The sequence below is a fragment of the Neolamprologus multifasciatus genome, chromosome 8 (genome assembly GCF_963576455.1).
Source record: "Neolamprologus multifasciatus chromosome 8, fNeoMul1.2, whole genome shotgun sequence".
NCBI classification, from domain to species: Eukaryota; Metazoa; Chordata; class Actinopteri; order Cichliformes; family Cichlidae; genus Neolamprologus; species Neolamprologus multifasciatus.
Genome location: NC_140446.1, coordinates 3,659,199 through 3,674,886, shown reverse-complemented (window position 1 = coordinate 3,674,886; position 15,688 = coordinate 3,659,199). Strand labels below are relative to the sequence as shown.

At 45.2% G+C, this 15,688-nt stretch overlaps 1 protein-coding gene across 8 annotated transcripts in view; it reads left to right on the top strand.

The window, feature by feature from the left end:
- The window catches only part of srcin1b (SRC kinase signaling inhibitor 1b), a 176,440-nt gene extending 160,792 nt beyond the window's left edge, over positions 1-15,648 (top strand). For 6 of the 8 annotated variants that reach the window (XM_085169913.1, XM_085169914.1, XM_085169911.1 and 3 more), the window contains 5 exons: positions 2-347; positions 523-665; positions 3,057-3,206; positions 3,318-3,410; positions 7,015-12,623. In XM_085169913.1, the coding sequence (XP_085026039.1) occupies positions 2-347; positions 523-665; positions 3,057-3,206; positions 3,318-3,410; positions 7,015-7,167 (885 nt within the window). In that variant the 3' untranslated portion in view covers positions 7,168-12,623. Of the gene's footprint in view, position 1; positions 348-522; positions 666-3,056; positions 3,207-3,317; positions 3,411-7,014; positions 12,624-15,398 lie in introns of those variants that run through there. The other 2 variants (XM_085169910.1, XM_085169912.1) reach the window with 2 other exon arrangements.
- Positions 15,649-15,688: the final 40 nt, after the last annotated feature.

Genomic DNA, 15,688 nt, shown 5'->3' with positions numbered 1-15,688 from the left:
GGCGGCCGAGCGGGACTGGGAGGAGAAGCGTGCCAGCTTGACCCAGTTCAGCGCCCAGGACATCAATCGCTTGCTGGAAGAGACTCAGGCAGAGCTGATGAAAGCCATCCCCGACCTTGACTTCGCTGCCAGGCACATAAACAAGCCGGCGGTGCCCCCGAAGCCCCAGATCACCATCCCAATAACGTCCGCCGCAGCTACCTCTGCAGCTGGGACCGCTGGGACCACAGCCACGACCTCCACCACTACAAACACCACACCCAGCGGGGACCAGCAGCCTGGAAAGGTGCAGCTGGCTGCCCAGAAGCTGAACAGCATGGAGGGGGCTGGTTCGCATCGAGGCTCGGGTCAGTTTGTGTTTCAGATTTAAATCTGAGCTTTTGTGCCGTCTTCCTCTCCTCACCCCCAACCAGCTGGGGTGAGGGGAGGGATATTACCTTACAATATAAAGCACCTTGAGGCAACCGTTGTTATTTATACAAAATGAAAGTTAAAATACTAAAAATCTGTTTATTTTTAAAGTGGACCTCAACGTGGCCAAGTATCGAACAGAAAAGCCCTCCAAGTCTCCTCCTCCGCCTCCACCTCGCCGAAGCTTCCCCTCCGCTCACGGCCTCACCACAAACCGTACTGGAGAAGTCATCGTCACCTCCAAGAACCTGAAGGTGAGGATTCAGTATCCACAACCACACATGAGTCATACCTTCATTGTTGGGCCACAGTTTCAGTTTTTTAGATAACAACCACAGAACCGATCACTTGATCATGTTTGAATACATCCATCTATTTCCTGAGCCACTTTTCCAATAAGGTGGAAAAGTGGTGGCTGAAGTCTATCCCAGCTGTCGAGGGGTGAGAGGCGAGGTTCTCCTCGGACCGGTCACCAGTCCATCACAGGGCTAACATGGACACACATGTGCTTATAGTCATATCTTCTAACTAACATGTTTGAGTCATGAACAAAAAGTGTCTTCCACTTTACTTACCCAAGCGATCTTTGAGTAATGCAGGTTTCATCAGATTAGTGCGAGTTAACCATGCTTTAACAGCTTTAACAGCACTTTCAGGATTATTGCCATGCTGCTACGTCGACAGGTTTTTACCACACACAGATTTTGGCAGATCTCTGCAGACTTTGCTGCAGGCTCACAGCAGCATGCTGCCTCTTTCAGCTCACTCTATAGATCAAGTTTCTGTATTTGCCACAGTGTTGTTAATGCATATGGATTGTTTTGGTGGGAACTTTTCTATTTTTCTTTTAAGTAGATGCCGTAAATGTCTGCCTTTTCTCAAATCTATTAGAAATAAACGCCTCTATTTTCTTTATACAAACTACCCCCACTAACCAGAGCTGTTTCATCCTGTCATGCTTTCATAATGCTGGGCTCACACTGCGATTTTTTCAGTCGCGCGATTCAGCTCCTGCTCAAACTGTACGATTGACTCGCAGGGGTTAGAAGTTCGTAGGTCACGATGCAGGTCTCACACGATGCAGGTCTCACACAAACCCGAGTGCTCACAGTGTGAGCACTCGGGTTTTGTATTTGTATTGTTCTGTTTTGTGAGGCCACATCGAAAAGGCTCGGATGAGCTTTCCAAAGTTCTACAAGTGCCTCCATCACTGTCCAGATCACACGCTGCACTGCCGTGCTGCACCGTCTTTTTCGCTGATATTTGTGTTTGCGCGTGCGCAGTGTGAGAAACTGCGGTGACACCCTCGCGACCAAGCGATTGATGATCGGGAGCTGGTCGTGAGGTGTTAATCGCTTCTCGTTACCCCACGTATACTACACGATGCACGATGAAGGCCAAAATCGGGCCGATCGCCAAAACGGTCGCACGACTCAAAAATCGGCTCATAATGGGCCAAAAATCGCACAGTGTGAGCCCGGCATAACTAAAGCCTGTCAGAAGTGGACTTAAATCTGCGTCTCTACAGTGATACATGTGGCAGCACAAAGAAACGTAGCTCCCTTTTTGAGCAAGCCAGTCATTTCTGGTGCTCTCCATAGTGGTTCTGTTATATTCTGTCACATACAGTGGATCTCCATCATTGTCTTGTCTTCTTCTCCACATCCCAAACTGGGTGTGCCAGATGGCCCCGCCCCCTCCCTGAGCCTGGTTCTGCCAGAGGTCTCTTCCTGTTAAAAAGGAGTTTTTCCTTCCCACTGTCGCCAAAGCTCTGCTCAAAGGGGGTCATATGATTGTTGGGGTTTTCTTTTGTTTTCATTGTAGGGTTTTTTCTAGCGATGCAACGATACCAATTTTTTCAAACCGATACGATACCGATACTTGGATCTGAGTACTTGCCGATACAGAGTACAAAAACCGATACTTCTACCACACACACAAATACAATGAATTGGAAGACAGGTTTTATTATATTCCCTGTCGATAAAAAATAAAATCTTAATAAAAATGACCACAAAAAAATTTCAAATGAAAAATAAGCACTTCTGTTAAATTATTGCAGAGTCTCCACATTGTAATTTTACAAAATATCACTGAACTATTGGCACTGTCTCGAGCTTTCAGAATAATAAATAAACACTTCTGTTTGGAATAAAATAAATACAAATTAGGTTTGAGAATGAAATAAACTTTTAAATTATTGCAGTTATTGCGGTCCACACTGCTGACATTTTGTTTAGCCTAGCTACAGCAGCCTCCAGTTTCTCTTTTTTATCTGGAGCTGCCAGTCTCACTCGCCTGTGCCTGTTTAGCGCGGGATGTCCCCCTAGTGGCCAATCTAAAAAACTACAACAGAAATGACAAGCCACCCTCTGATTAATGAAATAAGTTGGTATCGGTTCATGGTATCGGTTAACTTTTACGAGTATGAGTACACACACATTTTACAGTATCGGCCCCGATACCCGATACCAGTATCGGTATCGGTGCATCCCTAGTTTTTACCTTGACAAACTGCAATTCGGTGCTATATTTATTTATATAAATAAAATGGAATTTAACTAAATTAAATGAAATTGAATTTGACATGTTTGCCGTGGCAGGTCAGTCCTTAGAAATGTTGTCTTTATTTTGTCCTTTTGTAGATGGAAGAAGATGGTGACCTGCCAAAAACCCTCGTGAAACTGAGGCGGACCCCGTCCGATGCCCCCCGACCTGCCTCGACCCCTCCCGTGATCGCAGCCTCGGCCGTGCACGATGAAGACGACGAAGAGAAGATTATTGCCGAGCTGGAGGTACATTAGTCTGGATTTTTAAGTGAGAAGTTATTCGTCTGATTTGTGTTGCAGATTTCTGTTATTCATGTTGTCTCGGTGTGATAACGTGTCTTTCATAAAACTACAAAGATATTTCAGAGAATGCCCGTAAAAGATTGTAATAAAGGGTACAGCAGCCCAGCAAAGGCCGCCCCCACCTCTCCCTGCGTCATGGGCAGAAAGGTAAATTAAAAACCTCCAGTTGCCTTCTGTCTCCGCCACACCTGTGGGCTCTGCTTCTGTTTCTGCTCATTCCTCCTTTCTTTGTATTTCCTACTACTGCTGAAGCTTTTGTAGCGACTAATACAAAGAGTCAACGCCTTTTTCAGGGTCACACTGAAATAAGCAGCAGAAACACAGCTGTAAAAAGCCAGCAGACTCAATTGTAGACAGCAGTTTAATCTGGTGGTTTCCTGACCTTGGTTTAAAAACACACCAGCATTTCCCACCATTTATACATTCAGATCCTTTCAGATGCTTTCATGTCATCGGCCTTATACTGCGAGGTTTCTGTTAGAGGGGAAAAACACACGGCGAGGAAAATCTGGTGATTCATCTCAGCGCGCTAGCAGCGACTGAATTTATTTACTGATTATAATTCAATTTAAATACAATAACTGGCTTTACAGGAGCGAGGAAGAGAGAGGGCACCGTGGGCACCGTGCAAAGGTCTTCTTTACATTTTGCATTTTGTGTCTGAGGAGCGAGACTTCCTTATATTTGTTTCGCTCGTGCAAGTCGTGCAAACAACGGTGAAGGATGTCATGTGACTGCAGCGTCACGGTGTTTTCTGTCACTGTGCACGCAGCACTGCGAGCCGTGACTGATGGCATTAATCTGCTGTTTTCTGCTGGGGGAGTAACGATGACCTGTTTTAACAGAAAACTAGATAAAGTGTTAAAATCTATTAAAGTTGCCATGTCAACAGGACTGTATGTGAATCAGATCGTTTCAGTTTGTTTGGTGATGCTTAATCACTTTTCTGTAAGCTAATTAAAGTGTATGCTAAATTTAAAACATCCTATTTAGTTTATTTTATTTTTTACTCCTATGTGGGATCAACAGACGCTGAAATATATCAAAGATTAAAAGAAATAACAGGATTTTCTGGTGGTGTGTCTTCAAAATGAAAACATTCATATTTAAAAATCCAGTTGTAGGCAGAAGGCTGAATATAAATTTAAGGTGGCTGAACTTTTCTTCTCTTTCTAACCCTGTTAATGTGTCCTCTCCTCTGCTGACTTTCAGTCTTGCATATTGTGACGCTTGTTTATAAAACGTGCATTAAGTCTCCGTAACCGCCGCAGCAGCTCCTTGTAGCTGACGGCGTGATGCGATGTGCAGTGAGTCAGCACGGATCGAAGCAGATCACGCATTTAGTTCAGAGTGCTCTTTATGACAGCTCCGCTGGCACGTTGAGCCGAGAAAAGAGGTCTTGTTTTTGTTGGAATTATCGCACAACGCCACTAAGCAGGTAGCTGTCAAAATAAAGGGACGGCGAGACGAGGAGGGAGGGCGAAGGAGGGGATTTCAGGTTCAGAGCTGCAGACAGAAACGTTTCTCGGAAAGAATCTATTTTCTCACACGCAGGTGCTTTAAATTCAGATCCCGCTTTTGTTCGCTGAAGGCGTTTCGAGCAGCGTGGCGTCTTTAAAGTTCCTGCCAGCAGTGATTAAAGTCAGCAGAAATAAATAGTCTCTTTCTAATACTGGTCATTAAATCTGTGCTTTCCTGTGGTAGAATATTTTTACTGAAATTTGGTCCAGAGAGACGCAAAAAAGGTTAAAACTCAAGAATGGTGAACACCGGCACCCAGATCCTCTCTGTGCAGCTGCTCTCTACAGACGTGTAGACATTATGCAATCAGTCGTCACAGCGCAGCACTGTGATAGATGTAAATCCAGTTATCAGTGAAGATTTTTTTTGTCACTTTTTAACAATTTAAGGTCAGTCAGGATCATTTTATTCAAAAGATGTCACCACCCTTCACTGCACATGCACGGAAAAGAGCGAACATCAGTGACAGCAGATGTAATGTTAATGAAGACGTAAGGATGCAAGGCTAAAGGAGCTTAAACAGGAAGCTCTGTATGAGGTGTGTAGATGTATCAGCTGATGCAGCCGGGCACAGAAAACAACTGATCTGAAGTATTTTTTTTTACAAAAGTCTGGTAAACAGATCTTAAAAGTGTATGAAGACATTGTTCTAGTGTGCAGTTTGTTCCATGTTTATGTGATAACATCACAAAGTTGTCAATCTCTCGTTTCACCAAAGACTGGATTAAAATCTGGTGACAGTGGAGGTCATTTGAGTTCAGTGAGCTCGTTTTCATGCTCCAGGAACCAGTTTGTTGATGTGCAGCTGGATGGATCCATGTTTTTATGTTGTTTACATCAAATTGTCACTCAACCATCTGATTGTTACAGCAGAAGTCGCCTCAGACCAGGAAACATTTTTCTAAATCTTCTTTTGCCCAATTTCAGTAAGAAAATATAGAATAGAATAGAATAGAATAGAATAGCCTTTATTGTCATTGTACAAAGTACAACGAAATTGGAGTGCCACTCCCTTGGTGCAAAATGCGATAATAAATATAAATGTAAAATATAAAAAGTACAATAAAACAACCGAAGTACTCAGACAATAATAAGTACGATATATACAGGATAGCAGCATAATGTAATGATAGTATGAATAGCAGCATAATATAGTGACAATGGCAAGTATAGTTAAGCAGGTTTAATTGTTTTGTGCTTATTTACTACGGTGATAGCTCTGGGAAAGAAGCTATCCCTGAATCTGTTTGTCCTGGTTTTATGTGACCTGTACCGTCGGCCTGACGGTAACAGTTCAAACAGTTGATTACTGGGGTGAGAGTAGTCCTTAATGATATTGCCAGCTCTGCTGAGGTACCGAGAGTTTGCAATGGCCTCCAGACTGGGCAGAGAGCAGCCAAAATATGAAACGTAGCCTCAGTCTCAAGACGTTAGCTGACAGTAGAGGCGTCTGGTCGTCTGCTGCTGTGCCCAGGCTGCTTCAAGGTTCAATATTTGTGTGCTCAAAGATGCTCCTCTGCATACTTTGGTGGTTAGCTGAGTAGCTATTAGCTTACTGCTATCGTCTTAAAGCAGTTTGGTGCCTGCTGACCTCTGACATGAAAAAAGGCATTTTCTCCCACAGAACTGCTTCTCACCACATAGCTTCTCTTTTCTGACCAGTCTCCGTAAACACTAGAGATGGTTTTTAGGGAAAATCTCAGCAGATCACCAGTTTCTGAAATACTCAGAACAGCCCAGCCGGTACAAACAGTCATGTTACATTAAAAGTCCCTTAAATCTAATTTCCTTGTCGTTCTTGAACACGTCCATGTGCTTAAATCGGTAAGCTAACAGGTGTGTCTAATAAAGTGGCTGGTGGCTGCATACAGCATCACTATAAACTGTAGTAGCATTGTGGAGTGAATGGTTCTGATCGTACAAGTATTTGAGATTCCAATCAGATTTTAGGACTCGCATATCTTAAATATCCATAAGATATGTTCAGCATCTGTTGCCATGGTGATCTAGTGAGGTAAAAGACACTGAAAACTTAATGATAGCTGCACTGGTGGAACAATGCTGTGATGTTGGGATGTCAGCTTGTGCAGAAAAAAAGACCAATTAATGAACCTATTCAAAAACAACAAATATAATCTACATGGCCAAAAAAATAAGTACACTTTCAGCATGTGTTGTGTTGGCAAGTTAAATTAAAATGACGGTGCTCTCTCTCTCTTGGCTCCCACAGTACAGCAGTAACTCTCCCGGCCCGACGAAGGGACCCACCGTCGCCGCCCGGCTCAAACACCTCCAGCAAGGCAGCCTGGAGAGGCCCAAAACCCGCAGGCAAAAAGAGGAGATCCCCAAAGTCCAGGGTCAGCAGCAGGTATTCCACTTCTAAAAAGTCCACCTCTGATGCTTCGTCTGCCTCTCCTCTCCGCTGTCACTCCAAAGGAAGTCCCGCTCCCTTCCTCAGTGACTTCTGCGAGATGAAAACTGTATAGGCCCGACCGGCAGACGACACGAGATCAAACACAAACCAGTGGGGGAGAATATCTACAGAAACCTTGGTTTTTTTACCAGTTCTTGATGTGTGTTTTGAGTTTGATCTAACCTAGCTTGCTTAGAGGTCAAGTTTTTGTCGTGCGAGTACGTCAATGTTTTGATTTCCTGAGGAAGGTCTCGGTGCTTGTGACTGACTAAACTAGCTTTATTATGATAGATCTATTCCGATACATCCTCTGCCTCCGTTGTGTGAAATAAGCTTCAGTAATGCCACGGAAAGACTTCATATCTCAGAGTCACAGAGATGATATTTCACCCTGATCCAGCCATGTTTTCTCTCACTGAATCCTCCTCATCTCTCAGTCTGTTCATCCAGTAATGACCACATGCTGCTCTTTTTCTATCCCATCATTTACACCTCAAGGTCAGCAGGCAGGGCTGCAGCAGGCGCTGAAAAACCTGAAGGGTTCACATTCCAGCTGCTAGGCCAGTCCGTAACGCTAGCTTACTTGCCTCTTTTGAAAGCCAGGATGCTATGATTATTTTGCAAGACACCAAGCGCAGAACACAAGGTCAGCTGAAGATGGTGTGCAGGTTTCAGTTTAGCGTCTGCAGTAAGCAGAGTTAAAGTAGCACCCTTAGCAGTGATGTTAAAACAAAGACGAATCAATGGGAAGAATGGAAGCAAGGACCGCAACCCAAACAGATAATGAAGATGAGCTGAGCGAGAAGCAGCGAGACAACAGGGGAAGACCTCACTGAGGATCAGGGGCAACAGATCCCCAAAGAAAGCCACCTTCCCCTGGAAGCAGTGATTGAGCGTTTTGCACATTTTGAAAACTGTAGCAGTTGTAAAACTGGTAGAAGCGACCGTGACTTTGAATAGGTGGTGAGGGAATCGTTTGCTGAAGGCAGATGTGGTTGTTCTGCTACTGAAGGAGGGGTCAGGTCAGAAACCAAACCTCAGCGAATTCAAGACAGTGTGAGGACTTGACTTTACAGAGGGGAAGGAACCAGAATTGGATGGGCGGGGCTGTGATGGAGGGGTGTGTGGGGCAAGCAGACATTAAAGATATGTGACAGGAAGAGGAGTCTTTGCGGTGTCCTGCTAGTGAACGTCAGACAAATCATTTCCAATCATTGATCTGAATGAAGCTCTCAATTTACTGGTCGATCTACGTCCCTACCCTCACCTATGGCCACGAGCTGTGGGCAGTGACCGAAAGAACGAGATCGCGGATACAAGCGGCAGAAATGAGCTTCCTCCGAAGGGCGGCTGGCCTCTCCCTCAGAGATAGGGTGAGAAGTTCGGCCATCCGGGAGGGGCTCAGAGTAAAGCCGCTGCTGCTCCACATCGAAAGGAGCCAGCTGAGGTGGTTCGGGCATCTGACAAGGATGCCTCCTGGGCGCCTCCTGGGTGAGGTGTTCCAGGCATGTCCCACCAGGAGGAGGCCCCGGGGCAGACCCAGGACACGCTGGAGAGATTATATCTCTCGGCTGGCCTGGGAACGCCTTGGTGTTCCCCCGGATAAGCTGGAGGAGGTGGCTGGGGAGAGGGAGGTCTGGGCCTCTTTGCTTAGGCTGCTGCCCCCGCGACCCGGCCTCGGATAAAGCGGAGGAAGATGGATGGATGGATTATCTGAATATAAAACGGGGTATAAGGACAGTTTCAGTAAAAACTTTTGAACTAATGTCAAGTTCTCTAAAAGTTTGCATTTCAACGTCTAAAAATTCAACTTAAAATTTGAACTTTCTCGTTAGCTTCTATCCATAGACGGTATATAAAAGAGACACACATCAGTAAGAAGTCCTGTTTTCACCGCTGTCAATCTTGGCATTTTAAAACCAGATGTGCCAACTCAGTAGCCAATGAACACCCCCTACATAATCCTCCTTTCTGACTCTAATAACGACCATAATTTACAAAATTATTAAAACAGCCTTCATGTTTATTTAACTAAACCTGAAATGATGATTTAATGATCTGAAAGTTTTCTGAGATCACACGGCTGCTGTCCCATAGTCTCCTATCAAAGACGAGTCACGTGAGTCTCCCCCTGCTGGCTGTTAGAAGAATGCAGGTCTTTATGTTGGCTTCACCTATCACACCTGAGCATTCGGTCCATCCTATATACTGCCTGTGGTTCTACTGGTCATGTGACCCATTAACCACCTGTCATTTTAATTACCACTGACACTAAAGGAAGTGGGGTTGAATATCAGCCACTTTTATCAATGACCGGCGGCGAGACGTGGTCGGGTAACGAGTTAAACTTTTCTTAACTTTGAAGCGAGAGCAGGATTTGTCATTTTCAATTAATTAAGCTGCACATTATTTTCCCAGTTGATAATTTGTTCGAACCTTTTTGTTTGCTGTTGCTTTCAACCTTGATAAACAGCTGAATTATTCTGTTTTAGCTCCAGTTGCGCTTGAATTACAAAACCGGGCTTTTATTTGCTTTAAAAAACTCTCTAACACTTCTTTCTTACCACAAACACAACCGTGACCTTCCTGTCCGCAAGACGAACTTGAGACTTGTCTTGGTTCCCTCAAATATTCTTAACAGGCAAGTTTGATAAGAAAAGGAGGCATGAGAAGCCGATATTCAGGATGTCCGTGTGACAGAAAGAGCAGAACTGGGACGATTTACAGTGCACACATTCAGGAGTTATCTGTAGAAAATACAGATAAAGTAGATTTTTTGTGAGTTCCTGGTTGCACAAAGACTAAAAAGTAAACCTTACAATTTTTTTATGGACTCCTGCAGCGTTTCATTATTAAAGTGCTGTGACGGCTTTGTACAATTCCAAACTACTTAACCACGACGTTTGTTGGCAAATTAAACCTCCAGTTTAATCACAGTTAATCACAGTTTTTACACAGAAAGAGGCTTCTGAGCTGATCCAGGCATCTTGAATAAATAAAAATGCAGCGTACGCTAGCACGCCTTTCGCAGCTGATTCTGAATCTGCCACAAATTCCCATCCGCTATGTCGCCGTGCACCAGCGCAGTGCAAAGAGAGAAATCGTCGAGTAAATCAGCAGCTCGGTGTAAAACACGTCGCCTCCTCCTGAGCGCGTCTGTGCAAACGGGAGGTTAAAGTTGGCCGATGAACCCTCAAGCACGGCCCTTTCGCCGCGAAGCTCCACTCGCTCTTATCTGGTCCTGCAGGCGCCCCTGACCTGCTGAGCGTAACAGCCTCGACCCATCCTTGGCTGCGATCCTCTTTAAGTAAATACTGACAACGAAAATAAAAACGCATCCAGCTGGTGTCTCTCAGGCAGGCAGCGGGTCACCGTCAATCATCCTCATGTGTCAGCGCTGGTTTTGATTAATGATTTTTCCACGAGATATCCGTCATTAACTCAAAGCAGCTCCTCCACACGAGCCCTGATGTCTTTATAGACTTTGCAGGCCAGCGTCTTTAACAAGGCCTCATATTAGCAGTAACAGCCGTTCACATGCGGCCAACATGGCTGACCTCCAGTTGACATGCGATGCCATCTGGGCGCTCGTGGACGAAGAGGCCGTGAGGATTAGTATTCAGCTCCGGTGCCGTCTTGTACCGGTCTGATTATTAACTCCCTTTTTCTTTGCACCTCATTTCCCTTATTGCTTTTTAAAAATTCATGATTTTATAACCACACAGCCTGAAAGCAAATGGTCAAATAATGTACTGTAATTTTTCTATTACGCAGGCCGGAGCGAACGCGCGGCTGAGATAATGTCATCGAACGTGCTGTTAATATTATGCACAAACACGTTCTCTTATCGCATGCGGCTAAATTAACCGTAGAGCCTCGCTTGTAATGGAAACGCTGGGATAACAGCGCGGCTCGTCCGTGTCAGCAGATGTAAAATACATAGAAATGTCAGCCTCTACTGTACATGCAACCATGCGGCCAAATGAAGCCTCGTGTAAACGAGTTAATGTAAAGAGAAGGGAGGCGGTGAAGAGTGAAGAATACACAACTGGGGGAGGCGGGAGCGAGTTTACTCACTGAAGCTAGGAGCTGGAATTAGAAACCACCTCACAGGAATGTTAATGTTTTACCTTCCTGTTGATGGACAAAGATCTCTGTGGCTGCCTCGCTCCTTTTGGCTTCTGCTCTACTTTAAATTAAATGAAAATGTGTTTCAAATCTGCAGAAATCTACAAAAAAAGGCGGCGAACGTAGGAGCTAAATTTGAACTTTGTTGTCTGTAAACTGAAGTCGCGATCGCTCTTTCTGTCACGACTCGACAGACGCTTCTTTTCCCTCAAGATCGGTGACCTGGAGCGAAGTCTGCCTTATGACAAATGAACAGAACCAGAGGTTCAGCTCTGCTTCTTACCAAAAAAATCTCTCACTGCTGCTGCTTTCACTCATTCTTTAGGAAAATGTCAGGAAACTCCTGCAGTAGCAGCTCCATACCTGCTGACATCAGTGGCTCCAGCTTGTTTGTCTTTTTTTGCTGCAGCCAGGTATTTAGCAGCAGTAGCAGCACGAGGCTTTTATTGGTGGACGTGCACGATACTATATTTGGTATCAGGATGAAAAAGGGCTAACCTCAGCAAGGCCTCGGCCACCACGGACAAAGTGTGGCCAGCCGTTTATCCCCCCTACACGCAGCCGATGATGACGCCCGTTCACGTGCTCATAAAGCTGACTTTACATCCTGTTACTGCTTCCCCAGCAGAAGCGATTATGTACAGATATGATTCAGTAACAGTAACAAAGAAGAACTGAAGCATGTAACTATGGTTTATCTCAAGCTTATTCACCACTGGTCCAAAAGAAGGTCACACATTGATACTTCATTGGCCACCGTTAGCTCTGGCACACGTTCACTGTGGCATCATTGCAGTAAGCTTATGCAATGTCACATTTATTTCTGGGCTGCTGACTTTTTTTGTTACTTTTTTGTTACTTTTTTTGTTACTTTTTTGTTACTTTTTTGTTACTTTTTTTGTCAGACCGCTGCGTAAAGCCTTCCCAGGCACATCCCAAAGATTCTCAGTGGGGTTCAGGTTTGGACTCTGTGGGGTCCGATCCATGTGTGGAAATGATGTCTCATTTTCCCTGAACCACTCTTTTTCACAATCTGAGGCTGACGAATCATCTTGGATAAGCCCATGCCATCAGGGAACGCAAACCTGGTCATGTGGTGCAGGATACCTCACATATTACTGAGTCAGACCCCTAATCCAATGGTGGGCTCCCACCCACAATGCCCTGCCCCCAAGTAGTGTTTTTTTGGGGTTTTTTTTGGCCAGACACTGTGCAATTTACACGACTTCAAAGCCACATTATAAGTTCGAGAGTATTTGGCAAATATGGAATTTTTGCACATTAAAGAAAATAAAACAGACCTAACCAGCTTAGCAGCTCTCTGTAGCTGCGATTACGCCTTTTAAAAAGTGAATCGATGCTTAAATCACAGTTAAATCTATTAAAGTCTATATTTTATTATATTGGCTTACATGTTAATGTGATGAGTGTTAATAGTATTCAGACAGATGGAACCGATTCCCCATAAGCTGCAGTTGTAAAATAAGGCTTATTCTCTTGAAAATTAAAAAGAACAAGACAGTTGAAAGAGCAGTTTGAAGATGAAGTGTCCATTTCTGCACTTTTAGGTAGTCTGAAGGATCTGCTGTGTGGAGGTAAAGTTATGAAGGTGAACGGGAGTAAAGTTTTCCTCCCCACGCTGCTTCTGTTTTTGCTGTAGGTGGGTAAACTTCACACGATGCCCGCGTCTCCATCAGGGGTGATGTTGCTCCGGGCAGACGAATGCTTTTAGATTCAGAGCGTCAGGAAGCGATGCAACATATTTGATCTCTTCGTGACTAGATTTCCTCTTTTGCTTCACTGTTTTGGTTTTCTTGTGGTAACGGCTGCTGCGTAGCATTCTTCAGTTTGACGGAGAAGCTGCTGTGCTGCGTAGAGGAGGCGGTACGCTTTTAAAAATCCCCTCCGGAGCCTGGGCGGTGCGTCTGTCTCTGCTCGTCCTTTTGTTCCCGAGAGCGCCTCAGACATACCTGTGGCCCCCCCCCTCCCCGGGGCTCCAGGCAGCACCTTGTCACCACAAACAGTTTTCTTTTATTGCTGAACTTAAGCTGTTGTCGAATTGGATTCTTCCCCCTTTGCACGCCCTGTTCCAACAAGGTTACAGACAATACCAGCCTTTTATTGGCCTAAACTGATTTTTCCATTTGCTGGTGTTTTCTTCCGTTACACTGCATTTGATCTCCCAGGGCAACCGTAGTTAGGTGTTTAAAGAAGTCATAAATTAACAGAGAAAGCAGATTTATCTCAAGCGTCTTCTTGCTGCCAGATTATGCACAACAAACGTTGAGATAATTCTAGAAAACACCAGAAGTCCTTTAAGTTTGCTGCTACTCAAGTACGCACCGAGTACCCATCCATCAGGTAAACAAGAGTCGCGACGGCGTTCTTGGCACATGCATCAAATCTCTCTTCACACACCCGGTGCGGTAAACCGTCTCCATCGTCAATCTTCCTGAACGTAACTTGTTTGTCTTTCGGCCGGCCGAACATTTGGACGGACGGACCGTTTCGGGCCGTGTGTGGCTCATAGAGGTGTAATGGGAGGGAAAATCTGTAGCCCACTCATGTGCAGAGCCGTTCATTAGCGGTGGCAGCAGAGGGGGCCGGGGGACGGTTGTTTTTCCACTTGGTTTATTTATTTGGCACACAGAGGAGCTGCAGAGGCTGCTGCTGAAGGCGAGGTGTTTAAAGCGAGAGCAGGTCAGAAACGTAAATGTTTTCTCAGGAACACCCCGGAGCCCCGGCTAATACAGAGCTGTGGTCAGAGGAAAACTCGCTTCTGCTACACCTTATCTTTAATTCCTACGTCACGCTCCTTTCCTCGTCTCCTTTTCTTTTTCCACTGTTCTACTCTCTTCATTACGTTTCCTTTCATCCTTTTTTCTTCTTCCAGTCGTTCCTATCCTTATCCATCCCTCCGTTATCGCCCTCATGATTTCTTCTCCTCTTTCCTCATCTCCCCTTCGCATCTTCTTCATTTTTCATTTCCTCATTCCCACTCATTTCTTCCTCTGCTTCCTCCTTCCATTCCCATTCTTCTCTCTGCTTTCCTTTTCCTCCATCTTTTCTCAATCTGTTATAACCTGTTATTCCATCGGCCTCATTCCCATGTTTCCTTATCCTTTCCTTCCTTTCCCTTCTTGTCCTTATTCTCCCTCATGCCTTTCTCCCTTCCTTCCCTTTCTTATCTCCTTTCCATCCTTTTCTTTTAGATTTCTCTCCCTCATTCCTCATTTGATCTTGCCCTTCTTTTGTTTCCTCTATTTTGCACTTCTCATCTTTCCTTTTTTCTTGTCCCCACTTCCTCTTTCCTTGCCTTTTATATCTTTCTTCCTCGTCTTCTTTCCTCATCCCTGGTTACCTCTCCTTTTCTCCTCTCAGTGTTTCCTACTCTTATGTCTCCCCTTGCTGTTTATTCTCCTCTCTTTGCTTCTCTGCTCATCCTGTCTTCTTCCTCCCTGTCCTTCTTGTCTGATGCATTTGTTTCCTTGTGTCATAATCTCACTCCTCCTTTCCTTGTCACCCCTCGTCATTTGTCGTCTTCTTGTCTCCTTTTCATCCTCCTTCCACTCCCGTTTCCTCGCTGCCTGTCCCTGTCGTCTCATGTCCTTGTCCTCTCTCCTCTTCCTCCTGTCACTGCGTCACACACAGAAGAGGAAGAAGAGCTGAATAAGGGCAGATTTTCTGTCCCTCGTCTCTGACAGCAGCAGCTCTGTGATCATTTCTGCCCGTCTGCAGCCCAGCGACAGCTTCGCACTCTTCTCTCTCGTCTACCCACAAGCACGAGGGCTGTCACGCCGATGCACCAAAAACCTGACGTCCCCGGCGGCCAATCACATCGAAGCGGAAAGTAGCGGTAGCGCAGGAGGGGGACAGGGAGGGGGAAGGGGCGGTGGAGGAGATCATAAATCATGGATGATTTAACAGAAACTTGAAATACATTTGTCTGTTTGTAAAATTTGATTTGTGTCTTTTTTTCTTTTCCCCTTCCCTTTCACCGCTTCTCGTTTCCATTCTAATTTTTTCTTCCTTTGCTCCCGAATCTTCCCCCTCTGCTTGCTTTTTTGGGGCAGTGCTGAGCTTTTGTCACCGCCACAGCAGAAACGCCGCTCATTGATCTGGGCGATCACCGTCACCACATCACCATCAGTTTCGCTGACGTTTTTCCCCTCGCTGCTTTTTCGCACATCATTTTGGTCCGTGAGCCAGTCTCCTTTCTTCCTCCTCTCTCTCCTTGCTTTGCCTTTTTTCATTCTCTGTCTGCTTCTCAGGTCTCTCAGGCCTCAGCTGGACTAATAACGTGAGGAGTGAGTACTCGGATCGTTCCGGTTTTGGACTCCTAAATCCTAGCTCAGACCTTGAA